The sequence below is a fragment of the Parus major genome, chromosome 2 (genome assembly GCF_001522545.3).
Source record: "Parus major isolate Abel chromosome 2, Parus_major1.1, whole genome shotgun sequence".
NCBI classification, from domain to species: Eukaryota; Metazoa; Chordata; class Aves; order Passeriformes; family Paridae; genus Parus; species Parus major.
Genome location: NC_031769.1, coordinates 125,313,301 through 125,334,665, shown reverse-complemented (window position 1 = coordinate 125,334,665; position 21,365 = coordinate 125,313,301). Strand labels below are relative to the sequence as shown.

Genomic DNA, 21,365 nt, shown 5'->3' with positions numbered 1-21,365 from the left:
AAGTATTTATCTGGTAACTGCAGTTACCCCTCTAGCAGTAGGGGTTTCAGCCACTCAGCATTGCAGTCCAAGAAATCCTTGGCTATCGTTTATATTTAAGACAGTAACCTGATCAACCTGGGTAATCTGAGGTTTGTGTAGACACTGTCCTGACATCAACTAGAGTCATACAACTACCTCGTATTTTCAGCACTTAATAAGTCAGTTGGGTGGTTTGGAATGATTTGTCATCTACAGACAAAGCTTAAGTCTTACTGCCACTGGCAAACCCCCATTACTTTCAGCAGCAAAAGGTTTTCACCTCTGTGAGTTCAGATTCTGTTTGCTGTCTTTAGGCCAGCCTAAAGAAAATATGTTTAAATATTAATTTCTATTGTTATTTCTGAAATAATCATACATCCTTCATAAGTAATTTAACTTCTTGAGGAGAAATACAGAGTAATAAAAATATTTGATCTCTATGAGGATTGTAATTTTTGTGTGTGTGTGTGTGTTTTCTTACCTTATTTTCTTATAAAATTCACTCTTTCCTCATGAAACATTAAACTGCTGAACAGTTTTTCTGTAAATGTATTGTATTATCAACCACACAGCCTCTTGAGATTATTTCATTGTTGTTCTAGTTTTGATTACTACAGAGTTGGTATCAAAATATTCTGTGGACCTACTTGAAGAGAGATGCTTTATAAATGCAGGATATCCATAAGGCATATTTAATTTTGCATTATCTGCAGCGATGGAATATTTTTCATTTCATTGTATTTGGAAGAACTATCTGCTATAGAACCTTTGGGAGTCTTTCTTATTTCTTAGGAGTGTATTAATATTTCTACTGACAGTACTGATGACTAACACACGTATATGTGTGCATATATATGCTTTTGTACAGGTAACAAGTTCTGGGTTTTCAAGGACACCACTCTCCAGCCAGGTTATCCTCATGATTTGATAACACTTGGAAGTGGAATTCCTTCCCACGGCATTGATTCAGCAATTTGGTGGGAAGATGTTGGAAAAACGTACTTCTTCAAAGGAGATAGGTTGGTATAGGATGTCTGCAAGGGAAAAATTCAGTGGGTATCAGCTCAGCATGTTAACCTTTTCCTCTGTTTCTCAAAAGGATGAAATGAACTCCTCCTGCATAGATGGCTGTACTGTTTTCACATGTCTCATAACCTAAATTATATTTGTTGGAATATCTTGGAATGGGTATGAGTATATCCAGTAGAAAAGTTATGTTTTGGAAGTCAACAGGCGAGTCACAGTTGTGGCAAATTGAAACTTAAATATTCAAAGTGATGTGTTTATGTACACTCTTACCTGTTCCTTTTTATCCACATTTCTAAACCTCAGCACTTAAGCAGGCCAGGCATGATCCAAAGCTTTAGAGGTTAGTGAAAATTACTTATTTTCTACTGTTTAATAACAAAGTAAAAAAGGAAACTCAGACCTAAACCTGGGAGCTAGAGAAGAATTTGAGCATTTTCATGGGATTACTTCTAAATAAATCTTGTAGGGACACATATTTATGATTAATAATAATTAAAAAAAGATACAAACAGAAAAAAAAACCCACCACAACCCCCCAACAAAAAAAAAAGCACAGAAAAAAAATGTCAAATCCAAGGGCTTTTCCATTCCTGAAATACTTGTACTAGTGTCTGTATCTTTATTTACCTGTCAATAAAAAAAAGGAAAGGAATATTTGTCTGCTTTATAGAGGTGTCAAGAGAATTAATTAATTTTTGAAACACTGCAAGTTTTCTGAATTATGGATTTTACAGGTTTTCAGTATTGTACTGTGTTTGTTGATTGATGTATTGCTGTGCAAATTTTGTGTGCTCAGAGCCAAATTATTCCTTATTAATAACTATAATATTTCTATTAGTCTTATTAAAATATGATTGTTTTTGTTACTGTGTGGTACTTAGTGTTCTCAGACACTAATAGTATTCATGGATCACTTAAGAAATTAATTTAATGCACATCATAGAATATGTTTAGGACAGTACAGTTGGTAATTTTTAACAGTACTGTAAAAATTGCACTGCAGAATACTGCAACAAATTTTATGGTTAAAGCTGTTTTTATTATTTAAAAAAATATAGCTCTCCAACACTCATGGTGAGAGAAGCTGATAACTAAGTCAAATTTTTGTAATGTTTTAAAACTAGGTATCATTTCAAGCAGTTTTCATAGTGAGTAGAAGATGCCTAAATAATTTGCTTTCTATGACTGAGAAGATTTTTTTTAAAAATTCAAATTAATTTTCACCTAATAATTTTCCACCTCCACATACATATTGTTAAAAGATGTACAGTAGAAATCTTTTGTGATTTACTTCATTTAGGCTTTATTCAGCAATGTCCTTTTATATTTCCTTGCATAGGCAGTTAACTCTATTCAGGACTTTCCTACAACACGATTGGTAATAACAGAAGACAAAAAGAACTAGCAGAGAAAACATGTGCTGGCAGAAAAGTTGCTACTTAGAGCTGACAAGCACAATGAAACTCAGCAGGATAAAAATGCAATTCAGTATGTTAGAAGATTGAACATGAGCCTTGCAGAGATAATTGAGCCATTACAGGATATTGACCATCAGTGGGAATAAACCCTTATAACAGTTTCTCAAAAAAGTTTCTCAAAATGCATTGCTTATGACATCAAATGTTGGCTATAAAATAAAAATAATAATAAAAATGACCAAACAAAAAAATAAGCAGACAAGAAAATCCCATTAACCAAACCAGTAAGAAGATTTAAAACTTAAACCAGTAAACAGTCATATGTCTAAAGCAGCTCATGTATGGAATATTATTGTTGTTATTTGACATTAGCTATTTCAACACTAACAATAATTCTTACAAATAATTCTATGAAGCCCTAAAAGGGGAAAAAATTGACTACAGAAAACATTAGCCCCTCTGTCATTCCTGTCCTACCAGAACTGAGTCATTTGGGACTAGAAGATAATACTTCTTGACACATGTCCTTGTTTTATGGCCCTGTCTGGTCCAGCTGGTTTATGTACTTTAAATAAGTGTTTTTTATTCATAAAAAACATCCTATGGCTCAGGATATCATTAAGTAAATAGGCTTAGATATAGAAATAGTTCGGCAAATATTTTCCAAATTCCCTTTTTTTAAAGCTATGAAGTGGACTTTCATTTTTTTCCCTTCTGTTATTTATCAGTCTTAGAGACACAGAAACAAGTTTTTGTAGGCTGTAGAGCTCAAACCATTTTTAGGAAGTTTGCTTGTGAATATTTGTCATGCCAAGTAGAATCAAGCCTAGGCTCTTCCTTACCCTGTAGACATGTTCATTATTCCAGCACAGATTGTTGAGGTGGTGTTGTGATCACTCCTTCCCTAATAAGATTTCTAATCAATGGTGAAAACCCAGAAGTTTTGTGATTTCTGACTGTGCACAGAAAAGTGCACAAAGACTTTTAATGACAAAGTACATCTTTGTAAGTCATTTAGGGCTAGTGGAAAACCAGAGGTTATTAAAAGAAGGAGCTCAAAATGTGAAAAGGTTGAAAGAGAAAAAGGAAAATGAGATCAATTATGCAAGACAGAAATAGAGTTCTGGAATTGAGGAACAGAAAAAGAAAATATATTTGTTTAAAAAATGCAAACTACAGACCAAGAAACTTAGAGTTAAAAGATGAGGAAGAACTGGTTTCACCAGTATCAATGTTTGAGCTTTTTTTACTACTTCTACATGTTGTTTCTGCATGTAAACTTTCAAAGATGTTATATATCCAAATAAAGAGCATTGTATTGTTGGCTGGTAGCTGATGTATATGTGACTAGATTAAGAATTGAGGATATAAAAATAATTTAAGCATAAGAAAGAAAAAATAAATACAAATGTCTTTTTAATCTAACTTGCCAACGCTTAACCCACTTGAAATCTGCCATCTTTTAATTTTATGTAAAGTTTAAAGCCAGAGAAATGCCCTACAGGGAGAAATACTGAGGCATCTATACCACTATACTTTTAAAAAAATATTAAAATTTGAATCAGTTAGAGTGCCTAAGTACCTTCACAGTGACAAAATATCATCCACTTAAGAATCTTTTAATATATGATGATCATAACAAGGATTTCTAAAAACTGAAGTCAAATGAGAAACAGGGTCAAGTTTTTAGCAGTAACCAGATATCAATGATAGCTATGAAATTGTGTTCTAAATTAATGGAGTAAATCAAAATATGAAATGACCCACCAAAATATTAGGACACACAGAGGACATTAGAGATGCAGTATTCTTAGAACCAGTTTATAAGATATGCATAGCAATTTGATCAGCAGTAAAAGGAAAAAGAAATTATCAGTATTATCTGTGAGTGTAAATAAATCACAAGTGTAAATACTTCTCAGATGTTCAGGATTCCTGCTGAAGCTTCATGCTGAAGCTTTTTGAGTTTGAGAAAGGCTGACTGGCAAAAAGACACACAAACAGTGCACACACTGCATCTATTTAGTGATAATGCAATGAAATTAAAAGCTAATGTAATGCATACATATGAAGAGTTAAATTAAGATTGCTGGCAGTATTTTAATCTGAATCTACTGTCACTTGCATTATTGTAATACTATGAAAAGCATTAATGTACAATGGGTTTTTTTGCATATGTTGCATCTCTGTGTCACCGTGCAAAAGCCCTAGGCATCAGCATTGTGGTGATTATAAGTGAGATGCATGCTGGTTTAGTTGTTGAAGTGCAAAAGTCTTTTATCTTCTATCTACTTCCATGAAACAGCAAATAGAATTATTTGTAATCTGGTAGTATGTTCAAAGAGAAGAAGTCCAGTATTCCTACTTGTGGCTAATGAATATAGCAAATGTTAGAGGGGGAAAATATAAAGTTGCCTATCTGCTATATTACAAATGATTTTTTTTTTCCTTTAAAAAATATTTCAGGTACTGGAGGTACAGTGAAGAAATGAGATCCATGGACCCTGGTTATCCCAAACCAATCACAATTTGGAAAGGTATCCCAGAATCTCCACAGGGAGCCTTTGTCCACAAAGAAAATGGTATGCAAACACATTCTTGTTTTAATGATTTATTTACACATTTTATGTAAGATAGAGTAGTAGAGGGATGATTGACTAATTGGGTTAAATAGTGAAGGAATTCTTGATATCTCAACAGAGTATTTCCTGCTGTAGAACTACATAATTACTACTGCATAAGAACTACTAAATAATTTTAGTGAAAATGGCTCTTTGTTTGCATGTACTGTTTAACCTAAGGCTGAAAAAGCCTTCAAATTTACTATTATAAACCTTACTTTCCATTCTTTTTTTCTTCTGTCTTAATTCATTTTGATTTTGTTCTCTGCTGAATTATAGTACCTCTTAAAACAAGCTTCATAAACATAGTATATCTCTATGGAATCTTCAAGGTGTTGGCTTTTTAAAAAGCTTAGAAGGTATTTTTTTCACTCTCAAAAACCAGAAAAGGGAAGCGAAATCTTTATCTAAGCAGAAATATCCCAATGAATTTATGTAAATCAAAGATGTCATAAGTCCATGATATAGAAAACCAGATAACAGGGATTTTGGTATGATGTATTATTACCTTTATCAAGATGCATCATCACATACCTAGAGCCTGGAGTCTCAGCTGGACACACCAGAAAACAAATGAGAGCAGCCAAAATCTCCTCCATCTTAGGAGAATTCAGTGCTGCCCAGGGGATGGTGGCCAGCTGCCAACAGAGCCCTCAGTTGCACAGAGTTTTTAAAGATCCTTTTGATGGCAATAAAAATATGCATTTGTTGTATCCTATCATTTTTGGACGATTTTTACATGGCATATATGATTTACTCATTAGTAGGTTCTGAATTTATTCTGTTTGCCTCATAAGCCAGGACACATATCTATTGCCATATTATTTTAATTTCCTTTTAATAAGAAAATAAAAGGATTTCTTTCCTTTTATAAAACATTTTAGTCTCCTATTTCAACCTCTAACTTGATTAAGTAATTTACCATGGAAATGTTTGGGGTTTTTTCAGAAATATGTTTAATTGCTTCCTTGCTATGCATCTGTTTTATCCAGAAGAAGAAACCCTGTCTGTATTTTGGCCTTTTTGCTAGATTGGATTTTTTGTGTTGCTTTTAACTGGAAAGTAGGTCATTCTAGATGATATTCTGCATACATCACACTCAATAATTAACTGTTTTTAAATACACATATATATGGAAATAGTCACAAACATTATAGATCTATAGATATATATATACATCTATTTACATCTATATCCATGTGTGTGTGTGTATCATCTATCTGCCTATCTATATCTGTGTATATATATAAGTATATACACATATTTGTGTATATAAATATATATATATATATATATATTCTGTACTGAGCTCAGGTACACGTGCCTCCCATTAAAAATGAAAATTATCTCACTGTAACACCCAGACCAGTGGGTCTGAAAGCACAGCAGAGGCAGAGCACACATTCCTAAGGCATGAAAGACTTTTCATTACGTAGAATTCACTTCTCTTTCTATCCCCAGTGGTTTTTTGATAGTCCTCTGGACTCTGCATGAGGAGGTTAGTAAAACATGGAGTGAGATTTTGGAGTAGGTGAAAGAAAAGAGGGAATTCTTGAGCATTACAGAAATCCTATAGGAGCCCCAGGGTAGAAAAAGGGACTGAAATTGACACCATGAAGTTCCCAAGAAGACCACTAAGACATTTTCCCTGAAATAAAGAAAATAAGTCTTAAGAAACAGTTCACAACTTTGCTGTTGCTTGTATGAAGAGAGAAAGAAACAAAAGCAGATTCAAAAAGGAAATACCACATCTCAGTTGGAAAGAAGATGATTGCATTTTGCCTTGAAACTGCTTTTATTTCTTTGGACAGAAGTAGAGTTGGTAAAGAACTTTTACTATAACCCTTCATAAGGAAACATCTGAAAGCATGTCTTACAGAGAATCTATTTTATTTTAGAATATCCTTTTTTTTCCTTATTTTGGCTTTCTATTGTGCAAACTATGCAAATGAGCACCTACAATAAGTCTGATCATGTAGGGGTTTCCTTCAGTGATAGCAAAAGTTTTTGGTAATCTTGCATTAAGAGTCTTGGAAAAGATGAGAAAAACCAATTTTCTCTTCTAGTCAGTGTTCCAACTCAGTGTCCTAAAAGCTTGGTAAGGTACAGGTTACATCTTTGAAATTTGCCCTGCTACTTCCCATATTGTGATTTATTTTCTAGCAATGTGGTAGAAACTCTTAGAAGGGGCGGAGAAGAAATTTCCTTTCTTTTGCTACACGGAATCTGAGATCACACAAAGTTCTCCAAATTGGAGAAATCTTTCTTTCTACCTTGAGAGCAGCACAGAAAATTTAACTTTCCAACTAGAAATTCTGCTAAAGTGGATGGTGGGGCAATTTTTAGGTAGTTTACTTTATTAGTCCACTGGCCTTTTTTTGCCTGATACTTAGTACATAAGTACATTTGAGGTAGTAGTGACTGCTAAGCCCTTCAGTGCTGTTGGGATCAGGTGTTGCACTCATGACTCGGTGACTAGTACCTAGAAAATCATAAGGAGCAGCTCTCAAGGCAGGTTTAACACATCTAGCAGATTAGGTGAAATCACTTTCAACAGTTGTGTGAAGTTATTTGTTCTGTCAGGATGTGCAATAAAACTACTCAGTCTCTCAGAACTGTCCTTCTCTGCTGGTAGCTTCCATTTTTCAGCTGTAATTGACTATTATCCTGGTTCCTAACTCAGCAAAACTGGCAGAAAAGTTTAAACTACGTTCAGAGTTTTCCAGTGGAAAATATGCTCTAATTGAAAAAATTGTATTGGATCTCTAGCAGCTGGCAATTCCTTTACTGCTTTAAGAGTTTTAATTTGACCTTTTGCTACATAATATCAATTACTACTAACTAAAGTCTGTATTTTGACTTAGCTCTATCACTGAATATGCAGACATGTATTCTGCATATATGTATGAATATAGATTTAGAGGTGTCACATCTGTATATGGTCTCTATATATATGTATAATAGTCAAGATAGAGATAATACATCAAATTTCCATACTTGAAATATTTATCCATGGCCAGGATGTGCAGTACTTTGTGAAAGGCATATTGTTATATGAAATGCAAAGATAGGATAAGTGTGGTTCAAAATGCTGAATTTTTGCATTTGATAATGCTTTTCATTTAAACTACAGATTGCTTTAAAGAAATTCATACGTACTAAAATTTTAAAACTTCATCATATGTAAAGAATTCCAGTCCTCTTTTTGGTTTTATTCCAATCAGAATAGAAGGCACTTTCCGAACAAGTCTAGCTGTTCATTTGATACAGATCAAGACTTTTTGTATCTTTCTTTTTCTTTTTCTTTTTTTTTTCCAAATTGTATTACATCTTTCTATAAATCTACTGGCATATTTTCAGGTAATAAAAATGCAAGAGATTAAGGAAAAGAAAATAATGCCTTTTCATTGGCTAGGAAGGCTGTTAAAGTTACAAAAATACCAATGCAGAAATACTTAAGTTTTTCTGAAAAGTGGTAGTAGGTGATGAAGACCTTTCCTACAGTTCAAGCTGCAAAATAGACTGTCAAATATTTCTTTTTTAAGTTTAGAATTGAAAGAAAATAACTATTGATTGAATAGGTGGTTAATAATGTTATCTCCAGACAGGCAGTTACCAGTCTTTTCGGAAGCACTGTTAACTACAAATAGCACCCAGTCTGTCTTAGTAGCCTTTAATACTGCAGGAAATATATGAGATGTGTTAAGTGAAGATAGGGAATAAATCCAGCTGTTTCCATTCTGTTCATAAACAGTAGAAGAAAGTTCTCCCATCCTGAAGGTTTGTGTCTTGCCCGATCAATGCCATTTTTCAGCCAGGATAATAAAGTAATATAGATTTTTGGCAAGAGTTTTTTTTCTCCATTTAAACATGTTTAATAATAGCATTGGATTGTGCCTGAATGAACAAACTGAAAACTTAAATCTGATTACACCTGTTTTCTCATGTGAAAGATGTTGTTATTTCATCCAGTCTCCTTCTGAAGTACAGCAATAGGTTGTGTGAGATTAAAGAGGGTCAGTTCTCATTTCTGGATAACATAGCATAGCATAGCATTGCATTGCAATTTGTTTCAGGAGACTTCCCATCTTGAAGAAGTCGTGATGCTTTAAAGTCCTGTCCCTGAGGATTCCAACTCTCTTTGGTTTTTCAGTGAATGAACAAACTGGCCAAACCTTGACTTTTCATATACCACATTCTCTGGAATTATTTGATCATTTTTGTACTAATTAAAGAAAATAAAATCCCTGTTTACTGAAAGAAAGAACTAAAGAACAAACAAGCAATGAAATCAAAACCAAAACAAGACCCCCAAACTCAATGTTAGATTTCTAGAAACAGTAAAGAAATAAAATTTGTAAAAAAATATTTGAAGGACCTATGACTGAAGTCTATTCTTTATGTCTTTTGATTTTTTTAATTACAGAAAAATTGATACCAGTAATTTCCATCATGGTATATTGATGACATGATTTCATATGACCATGAATAATTGCTGCTTTCTTCCTCAGGCTTCACATACTTCTACAAAGGAAAAGAGTACTGGAAATTCAATAACCAGATGCTCAAGGTGGAACCTGGCTACCCCAGATCCATCCTCAAGGATTTTATGGGTTGTGATGGACCAAAAGATCGAGATAAAGACCGACACAGCCCTCAAGATGATGTTGACATTGTCATCAAACTGGACAACACAGCCAGCACTGTGAAAGCCATAGCCATCGTCATTCCCTGCATCCTGGCCTTGTGCCTCCTTGTCTTGGTTTACACTGTGTTCCAGTTCAAAAGGAAAGGAACACCCCGCCACATACTGTACTGCAAACGCTCTATGCAAGAGTGGGTGTGATGTAGGGTTTTGGTTTTTTTTCTTTCCCTCCCAGGAGTTTGTGGTAACTTGAGATTCAACACAAGAGCTGTTATGCAGTTTCCTAGCTAGGAGCGGGCATCTGTCAGTCTGAAACAAAGCTGATCTTTAAAACCCAGGGGGTTGCCTGTCCTGCCATGAGTGGTGATTCACTCAGCTGGGAAGCTTCCATGATACACAGTATCTGCTGTTTCTTCAGTCCTTTGTCTTTCTTTGTCATTCAATTCTAGGCCTTCCCTCTGCACGCTCAATGCCCTATAAACTATCAGGATTAACTAACGAAGAGGAATAAAAATATCTCCAATGTTTCTACATTTTTCCCTTAAGGCCTGTTCCCCTTCGAAAAATTTTTTTGGTGAAAGTAAATTTTTTTAGAGAAACACAACAACCAACAATGGAACTTTCAGGAAAGTGAGAAGACCCAAAACAGCTTTGTCTCCAAAGAGGATTGCTTTCTGTCTGCTACGGATAAAGTCCTAAACTCCTACTTCCAGTTTTGTCAGGTGGGAGACTCGGATGACACGCAGGACTTCAGACTGTTTGGACAGCCATTTTCCAACAAACAAGGGGCCAAAATATCTGCAATATAGTAACAGCCTTAATACATTCATTTTGTGTTTTTTACAGCTGCTCTGGGCTATGTCCTCAATGTTTTAAACTCATACTCAATACTTTATTCAAGCAGAACCTTTTTATTGGTTTGTTTGATTTCTGGTTGGTTTTCCTACATTATCTTTCCCAAGCTGTACCAAGCCAACTACCCCAGGCCTTTTATAGGTCTGTCAGGAGCACTCATTCCAAAGAATGGTAAAAAGCAGTGTGTCTCCGAAGTGGATTTCAATGAACTAAAACAACAGACATGCTATTGAGAAACTTGACAACTGGTATTCTATTGGTGGTATAACCCTTTGAGAACTATTGTATCCAGTTTTCAGAGTCTGGTGGATGTTAATCTTGGTCATCATTAAATTACAGAATTGTGTTTGGGTAATACAGGTTTCAAAAGAAAATCAGTTTTTCAAAATGGATTTATTGTGACTGCATTTTTAATTATTTGCATTATTGATAGAAAAACATTTGTAACATGAATAGAAAAAAATAAATATATATTTACCAGCTAATTTCTTGTTAAACCAAATGTATTTTAATAATTTCTACCACTTACCAAGAATTTTTCTGAGCTGGCAACAATTTTATAGCTTAGCCTCTTATCTTAAGCATCTTGGATTTCTCTCTTGTTGCATGACAATTCCATTTGCCTCTGCAGAGGTAGAGTTGCAGTTTCAAAGGAAAGCTAAGAAGATGACTCTGATAGTGCATGAGTATCCTCTGATGTGTTACCCTTTTGCATGTTCATCATAGTTCTCAAAGGGTTAAAATTTCTGGCCTTCAGTAAAACATGGTATCAACTGACAGAGCCAAGGGACCACCAAAACATTTTGTCATTCTGTGTAATTTGTGCTAACAGCATTATTGTCATTTTCATGTGACCTGCAGAGCAGGTTTGTATCAATAATTTTTTCCTAGAGAAAAGTCAGCAACTGACAGACCTCTTTATTGATTTTAGGAGCTGCTTCTTGCAGTGATAGGCTTTACAGTCACTGGGCTGTGAACTTATTAAAGATGGTCAGAATGATGCACCCCAAAAGTCAGACACCTGGTTTTTTATGAAAGCCAGGTTTTGAGGGGAGTAGCTTTTGCAACAATGAACAGCTTGCCTTGAACTTGATTATTGACCTGTTGACTGTCATTACCAAGTTAAACATTGTCTTCTGTGAACAGCTTCACTGTCTGAATTTCCTTAAAGTGTACTGTCCTATGTCTTTGACCTTTAACTTGCAAACTGGCACAAACTGAAGGGAATCTGGTGTTGCAAATGAACTAAGATGAGTTTTATTTCTTGAAAGGCCTGATAGACATGATCCAAAATCTGAGAAAAAAAAAATTGAAGTGTTTTAGTTGGAGAGAAATGACATAGACTAAAATATTTATGATAGGTCTGTAGAAAGGTATTTTGCTATGTATACATGCACACTCTAAAAATGAATTACAGCAGAAGTTAATTTTTATTTGACTTGAATACAATTTTCAGTATAAAATTATTATTTCTACAAATATCTAGTTATTAATTAAAAGGTTATAGGAAAGTATTAAAATACTTGAAATGGCCAGTATGGGCTTTTACATAAAATGAGACTTTTATACTATGTTCAACCAATTTCTTACTGGTTTCTTAATCCACATAACTGGATCATTTTTTAGAGAGTGTAGGTATATATACATATATAATATGATTATTATTGTTTTGGTAATGGATAGCTTGACTGCCTTGAATTTATATTTATATTGAGCATAGCATGAAAAATAGTATGCCTTTTTTCAATTACATGATTTTATATTGATTTGAGGACTTATGAACATATGTGGCATGCTATAAAGCATTGCAGACTTATTTCTTAGAGCATAAACAGATATACATATGTATGGTTAACAAAAATGAAGATTAGAAAAAGATATAGTTTTACAACAAATATGCAATGAAGATGGCATTTTGGAGATGTTTTGTAGAAGTACTGCATACTGTAGGTTAGAAGCGCACCAGTATCAGCCCATAGCATTATTTAGTAAATCCAAGTCAGTTGTTGCTAAAAACATAGACTTATTGACAGTTTAGTTACACAGGATTTTTACTGCTGATCAGCTCATTTGGTGAATTTGAAATTCTGTGCTGTTTGTCATATGTATTTAAGATGTGTGTGTTTGTGTACCTATAAAAGCACACAAACACACACATACATAGACATGCACATTTTAATCCATTGAGAAATTTTTATTGTCAACAAACTACTATAACTTATGTTCTGCTATAGACAGGACAAAATGGTTGATGTTGCTGTTCCAATTTTTTTCCCCTTGCATAGTTGGAGGAAAATACTGAAAGAACTACTTACTCTGTATTTACTTTTCCTCTACAATAGGAGAATTTTTTATTATTTTTTTTTTTAAGTCAGAACAGCATCTCATCAGTTTTTTATTCACTTGAAAATTTCATTTCAATTTTGAAATATCTTTCATGGCAGCTTTAACTTTTTCTGCAACCTTTTCCCTGACAGTAATGAAGTGCTAAGCATGTTGACTGTTGTTCTTTGATAAGGTAACAAAAATATTTGTGTTTGGAGAATTTAACTGTAATTATTCAGGAAGGTAAGTGTGATAATTCTAGTGCTTGGTATATGGTACATCATAGATACATGAATACATGATAAGTTGATTGTTGAATCTATTTTCTTTTACTTAAAAGTGCGTATATGCTATATACAGAGAGAGGGAGAAAAAAAAATTATATTGGCATGTTTATGTCATGCAAACCAAGATTGTGTCAAGTTTTCTGTTACATACATTTTCAGTAGGTTGTAATGCAGTCATAAAGGTTTGCTTTAAGTAAAAGATGTAGGAGCATTTGTGTTCACTGTAATTTCCAAATACATACTGGCTAGTTTCAAATTATAGAATTTCAGAGTGAATTAGTGATGTTGCCTGATCAAATTTTGAACTCAAATTAGTACAAGTTCTAAGACAATTTTATTTTTTTGAATAGTTGTTTCTCTACGAGGGCCTGTAACTATCAGAATTAAGAAAAAGAAAAGTAAAAATATTTTCAGTTCCGCAATCTGGGTTCCTGCTCATGTGCCGCAATTTTTTAATAAACATTTCCATATTGCTATTGTCATGATCTGTACTTTGGAACAATACAAAACTGAATATGTGTTGTGTTAATCAGCTACAGTCTATCAAGCTGACTATACAAGGTTGTGTAGCTTCAGAGTACTATGGTCTGTATGATGCAGAAGGCCAGAGTAGATTATGACAGTGTGTCCTTTGGCCATTCAGTATCTAAACCTATGGAAAGGTTATTGACTGTAGACAAAATTAATTTTTATCAACAAAAAAAATTCAAAACATGTAACTGTATATTTACTGGATAGGCTGGGATGGAGAGACTCAAATGGCTCCAAAGGAGCCCTTTCAAGTCTCCTGAATAAATGTAATACATATTTTATATATTCCTATGAACTTTTGTTCTTTTTCTTCTTTCAAAGTGGGAAGAGGGAGGGGATAATTAAAGAAAAAGATTTTTTAAGGCTAATTTTGTGAATTAAAATAACATAAGGTAATAGATCCAAACATAAGGGGCAGACTTACACTTTTTTTTTGAAGCATACTTCACATCCCCAGTTGCTTGATCAAGACTCCTGTGCCAATAGCACTGTGGGTCAAGAACAGAGTGTAAGGCTTAATTTTTGAATTTTCAACTTTTTTGGGGGTCTTACTTAACAATCTAAATGTCAGTTAAATGTAGCTTTTGGTACCAAATTATATAGAATCTAATTCTAGCTTGTTGGTTAGAAAAAAGTGCATAGTCTAGGAAGTTGGTCTGCCTATTAACAATGGAAGCATTACATTCTTTTTTTTTTTTTTTTTAGCATTTGAACCATTGTTAGGACAAATCTCAAAACACACACATAGTAAACTGAACAGTGAATGTTCCAAGCACTGGATTTTTAAGGAAGTAGAAGTGCAAGCTACCATACCATTAGCAGCCTACTTTGGAAACAGCATGAGATGACTGGGCAGAGGAGCAAGGATGTGACTGCAGGGGCTTGCTCTGTCCTGGCTCCCATATCTCCTTACAACATGGCAAAGGTTTTATCACCTACTGCAGAGATGAAGGAAGCCATGCACCATGGCAGTGGGAGATGTGAAGCAGCCATTACAGAGCAATAGCTCCCAGTTTGCCTTTTGTTGTTGTCAAGACTGTCTCTGGACACCTCTGTTTCCAGAGGTAGAAATAGATGACTGCAGGTCTATGAGATATAAAGGAAATCATTACTATCAGCAGAGGAGACAGATGTCACTGGCCACTGAGGTGTCCAGCTATGATGTAAATCAAATAATATTGTCTGGAAGCTGGGGAACAGATAACCTGTTATTCAATACAATGGTGTCGTTGTGATACCCCAGCATGGGAATGTTAGGCATACTTCCTTAGCTCCTACTACACAGACTGCAGACAGAGTGGTTCTCATGAGATAAGACCATTTAAACATATGTCAGTTACAAAATTGGGTGTAAATGAACCATGTGCTCATAAAATTAATCTCTGATATATGCATGTAATTCAATGAATTGTCTGCCACTAGTCTCAAGAAATATATTGTAATGTGTGAGTCAAATCTGTCTAAGCCATTCTTATGACTTCCCATCTGAGATGTCAGAGGCTGATGGAGAAAGACATTGTCATCACTGCTATCAATGCTGAAAATGTCTGGTAAACATCAAAAGCATGCCATCACTTGTTGCAAACTGGCTCCATTTGAGGCTTGATCTAAGGTAGCACAGATTCTGTATGATGTGGAATTATTTGATACATTTATGTAAGTAGGAATGGTCAATAATATCCAGAAGATTATTTTGAGGGGTCATCAGCGTGTGAGCACAGCAAGCATCTGTTGCTAAAGTCAAAATGTATTTCAGAGAAGGATGTAGGCAATATTAAAGACATGCATTATAAACAGGTCTTCTTTCCCAGTGTACATAAGCTTTAGCATATCGTCTACAAATTATGGTCAGTTAATTAACATTTGGAATAGCAGCTGCCCATTTTGTCTTTGAAAGAGGATATTGTCTGAGTGGTGTCCATAAGGTATGTTTACTTTGTGGGGATGGCCTTAAGTATTGCTCTGGTCTAGTAACAGTATAGATGAAATAAATTTTAGATGCAGAGAAGACATAAATGAAGAAGGGCTGATGTAAACTAGCATGCTGAAGCCAGATTTCTATACTTGGATGTGTGTTCAGCATAGTCATTTACAAGACTTGCTGTCACAGTAAAACTTCATAAACAATAATCATTGCACATTCCAGCCACTTATGATGGCATGAAACTTTACAGTCACACAGCTTAGTTTCTTCTGCTTCTGTAGAATACCATTGTCCACAGATTATTATTATTATTATTATTATTATTATTATTATTATTATTATTATTATTATAGCCACCACATAAACCAAGGTTTTCTGTTTAGTTAATAGTAATTTCTACTGTATGAAATTGAATCATGTCCTTTTTATAACTACAACCTTAATCTTCTTGGAGCAGCATATCTTTATTCATAGCCTTTCATGATTTTTTTTTTTTTTTTTTTTACTCTTGCAGTAAAATATATACTGAATATTGTCTCCATCCTGTGCAATAATCCCATTCATTCTGAACATGCCATGCATGTGTCTTGGATAATCCATTTACCAATCCATCATTTCAGGAACTGGCTTTCTGTGAACTGGGATTTGTAACAGAATGCTGGCATAAAATAACTTCCTAAAGTACCTGATTAGTCCTTAACAATATGACAATGGAATTTGAAGAGTATTTAGTGAAGTATTGTGTTACTTACATACTGGCAACAGAACAGTGTAACTCTGCCAATCAGTGAATGTCCATTTCACCACGTGCAGGGTTGTGTGTTGAGTCCTAAAATAATGTTTCTGATTCATATTTCCATCCTGATGTGTTGGCATTTACCACCCAGTTTACATATGCATTCATAGCTTACATGGCTGTGCAGAAATTCATCTGCCTTGTTGAAGCCAAGAGTACTTAATGTCAGCAGGTAATCCATGTTTATAAGGTATAAAAGATTTGGTTCCCTTACTATCATTTTGCAACCTTCAAGAAGAGAAAATCGGTTTTTCCATAGTATCCCTTTTTCCATCACTTTCCAAAATGAGGATTTCTAATACTCTTTGTCAGTGTTTAAAATTAGATGATATAAAATAGATCTCAAAAAGTGCAGGTTTACAACTGATATATTGCAGGTAAATGCACAGCCCCATATTTGGACATACAATGATTCTAAACAGAGAAGATACTGTATATGCTATGCTTGGCCATTGCCACAAAATTGCCAGTGCTCACATAGTGATCACCTTCATATCTTACGGGAACACTGCGTTGAAGTCAACTCTGAGCAGTTTGTCTGCTTGGATACAAGTAGAATTATGTAATTTAGGAAATAATACACGTGATGACATGCATTCAGAAGACATTATCAGCAACCTACAGCACTGTTTTAAATGACCATGACAACTACAATTCGTACCTGCAAGGCATCTTATATGTACATGGCTTATATGTACATGGTTTTACCTCATGTGATAAAGTGCTATGAATTCTGACCATGCATCACCAGGCAGATGAAAACAGCCAAAAAGACCTTTCAGAATAGCCATTGTCAATACTCACTGCTTATGGAAATAACTGACATTGTTATACTCAAGGAAATTTAACCTTGAATAGGAATCCAGAATTGAAGGAATGTGTGATGATGAAAATACACTATTCCCAACTGTTACTCTATGTAATGAGTAAAGCAAAAAAAAATAGGTAAAGCATTGTCATACACATACATACATACATATATATATATATGTATATATGTATATATATACATGACATCTATCTTGACTGTGTTTTCAAAACATGCAGCTATCACTTGTCAAATCCCAGTATTGTCTTACTGTGTCTGGTTGAAAATCATTTTACAGGATAGATCAAGGTTCATGATCCTCCCTTTTCACCATCCCAGACATGCTACCACCTTCAGAGGAATGCGTACTGATAGCAACACTTGGATCACAGTAATGACAAATACAGTTTTAAATCAACACCCTGATAAAGTCTTTCTCAGAGGAAATTTAAACTAGTCATGAACTTTCTTTCCACAACTTTTAGGACCCACAGGTCTTTTGGTCAAAGCCTACAAACAGACATGAGAGAAGTAGCATAAGAACATTCCCATTTCTGATTACCAAAAGAAAATAGGAAAAGGAATTAAAACATTGCGACTTATAAGTGCAAGTACAACATAAATTTGTCAAAAAGAGATGAGACAGGGATCACTAACACCACTAAAATTTCATGTAATCAACAGTAAAGGAGATATTACCAAGAACTTGGATAGCTTGGAAAGTATTACTGGCCTCCAACAACAAAGGTATGTTAGGCTGTAGAAAGTCCATTGAATTCTGGAGTCATAACCCACCAGTTAGCAGCCAGTCAAACATCTTCTCAGTATAGTTGTTTAAAACCTGACTGCAAATATATTACATTATTTATCTGGTGCAATCAAAATATTTTGAGACAGATTCAGTCAAACTAATATTAACCTTATCGCTGTGCAAAAACTGGTCACAGTTAAATGTCCTTCTATTTGTTCTCAGGAATTTGATCCAAGTTGATTTGAAGATCTCCACTTAATAAAATACTAAAGGAGAAGGAAGTCTTTAATCTCTAGAAGTCTATTACAGCAATGTATCTTTATTTCCATGATAGTCATGAGGTGTTTGATATGACAAAAATACTTTTACAGCTATTGGATGGATCATCTATTTCTATTGCTATATGTAAATTGATAAATACAGTCAAACTTCTGATTCCCCTCCATCCCTTTTCTCATTGCACCTTGACAAGTTTCCCAACTAATTAAGGCAATATTTAATTTTACATTCTCTTGGTAGGCAAATGAGAATGATCTGTTCATTACACAAATAAGCAAAAACAATTTTTTTGTCTATCTCATTTTAGTCATATACAACTTTTTACAGTTTGTCACTAAGAATTGCAGCTTTTTGTGTCTAAAATGAAGAGGTAGTACCTTCTCAAATGTCCTGCAAATATTTGAGGAACTTGATGTATGTCTTTCACTGAACCTTGTTCATTGTCCAGTAATCCAACTGAGCTTCTGAGCTCCAACTTACAACAGATTATCAAAACTTTTGCCATCCATTGACATTGCCATCCTTATGGCATACTTTTCTTATCCTTTTCTTTTATGAAAAAGGCATGGTACAGCCAAGGCTGATCATAATGGATTCTTTATTTGCATCTTGGAACTACTTGACTTGTCAGATGTACAGTGGTATAACAGCAGAGACCTACCATTTTTGATGCCAGTCACTGCATACCAGTTGTGTGCATGGCTTATGACATCTCTGAAAGGTAAACAGACTGGAAATCTGCATTTCAACAGTCTGTGTTATTTTCAGTGGTTCCAGTTCTCATCTTTAACTTGTTTTCTTTCTCCTTTGCATTCTGATGCCTATCATCTGATATTCAGACAAGAATTTTATGGCTTGACTTTTTCCTGTATCACAAGTCAGTTCGTACACATACATCAATTACCATTACCTTACTGCTGTAGCATAATAGGCCAGCACTGTTGCATGGCAGAATGCTTTGCTATTATGCACTGTTTTCCAATTTATCCTAATTTTTCAGTATCACATATAAGGATCTCTCTTTGTCATCTGCTACTGTAGTCTTGGATTCATTGCCCAGTTCAGACACAGCTTGTAGAGAAAAGTGCAGGTGTTTGACTTCTGAGGTTTGCATTATGTTATAGGTGTTCCTATATGATCAAAAACTGTTTGAGGGATGCAATGTCTTCTCCTTGCCAGTCCTGTGGTAGTATTGTTAACAGTTAAAGCATGTGCAGCTAGTTTTGTCAGTCTGTAGTCAACTAGAGTTTGATATGGATATATACAAGAAGGGTACGTTATTTTCCAAGCTTCATACACATCCTTGTTTCTCTTTATGAATAACATGCACCTTGGGTTGTCTCCAGGTGCTGTATTCTTGTATCTATCAGAATTTAATTTCTTCCTTTGTTCTGCTTGTTGAGTGTTATTTTAGCAGCTGATTCCATTTTCCTTCTTGTTGACATTCCTTCATCTCTGTAATTCCAACAGAAATTGTTCTGCTTCCAATATGTTAGCTAGAACCTGCTACAATTGTGGTTCTGCCCACCCAGTGATTTTCTTATATGTCCTCCATGTTTGAGAAAGAGGAAATCAACCTTTCATGCAGAGACAAGGGTGTTAGTGCAGTTGATATGATATCTCTGAAAGTGCTTTTATGCATAACATGACCCTAAAACTCGCATATTATTAAACATTAACTCTTCAAGGTCTTATCTTCAACCACCCAACAGTTGTTCATTTAATTTTCAAAACCTGACAAATAAGTCAGATTATGGATGTGATGATTTCTCTTGTGTGAAACAAATTTCTCATTTTTATTCCCTTTTCTCTGCATTGCTTCATATTCATTTCATGCCCATGTTCCGCTTATTAGGATGTGTGTTAGTATCAAAATAACTGGAGCATTTATTTGCTTTCTGTGACTGAATTTCATTTTATTATTGTTATTTTATTTTATTTTATTGGCTCACACAGCATTCTATACAGTAACCTTTTTATAACTGACATATGTTATTCCTTCAGGTAGCTTCTACTGACAAACACAAAGCTTGTTTGTGTGCAAATGCAAGGCTGACTAAATGGTGCTAAAGTGTATTATGACTGTCAGATATAATCAGGCAAAATTTTGTGGTGCTTAGACTGATTTTTTTCATTGATTTTATTGATCAATGCATTGAACAGTGTTTTATTATACACAAGTAGTCTTTTGTTAGTAAATCAAGACCTCATAGTGCATTGTTAAACTAAATGGGTTAATTAATCTATGTAACAGCTCACCAAGCTAATCTCTTTAACTCCTTATACTGTTGTGTCATTAAAGGTCAAGGGGTCATGATAATCTCATTGCTGTAGACCATTAACATGACTGAACATTTTCAACAAAGTACTTATGTTTACAATGCTATAACCCTTTGACTGCTGCGGCAACCTTTAACCACCGAACGTCACACGCTAGAATCATCATTATGGTTCTTGCCATGGCAATCAAAGAGTTAAGGGCTGTGCAGTGATTTGTTTTATATTTATTAATTTATATTTATTTTTTGTTTTCATTTGAGAAGGGGGGAATTGGGGTGGGGCAGTTCTTGTCTGCTGTAAGTGTCTTAACAAAGGGAAGGGTTAAAATGGCTTTTTATACTATTGCATCTTATGTACTTACCATCGTTTCATTGTGTTGTAATTAAAAAAAAAATCTGTCAATAAATAAGAGAACAGAAAAAAATTTTCACAAAGGCATTGTGGTTTAATTGGTATATATTTCTGTAAGATTTATAACTACTGTTCTTTAGATTTTGTATAGCATTAAAGCCAAATTTAGCCTTAAAACAGGAATGCCTAGTATAATAACAGATAATGACAATTTATAGGTATATTTTGGATGTATCTGGCTATGAGAAAGGTGAAGAAAACATTAGTTAATTTTTCCAATCAAGATAGAGTAGGAAAAGCTAATTTGTGTTGGAAAAGAGGTGGCGTGACAATGTGCCTACTTCTGTAATGTTTGAGAGGTTGCTATCACAGCCACTACAAAAAATGATGAACAGGTGGCTGAATTCCCTCCTTTGTTATATGTAACAAAACCATAACAAATTT

At 34.4% G+C, this 21,365-nt stretch overlaps 1 protein-coding gene across 1 annotated transcript in view; it reads left to right on the top strand.

Moving 5' to 3' along the window:
• MMP16 (matrix metallopeptidase 16) overlaps positions 1 to 20,994 on the top strand; it is a 175,847-nt gene extending 154,853 nt beyond the window's left edge. The window contains exons 8-10 of the mRNA XM_015618492.3: positions 890 to 1,040; positions 4,935 to 5,050; positions 9,601 to 20,994. Of these exons, the coding sequence (XP_015473978.1) occupies positions 890 to 1,040; positions 4,935 to 5,050; positions 9,601 to 9,935 (602 nt within the window). The 3' untranslated portion in view covers positions 9,936 to 20,994. The remainder of the gene's footprint in view (positions 1 to 889; positions 1,041 to 4,934; positions 5,051 to 9,600) is intronic.
• Positions 20,995 to 21,365: the final 371 nt, after the last annotated feature.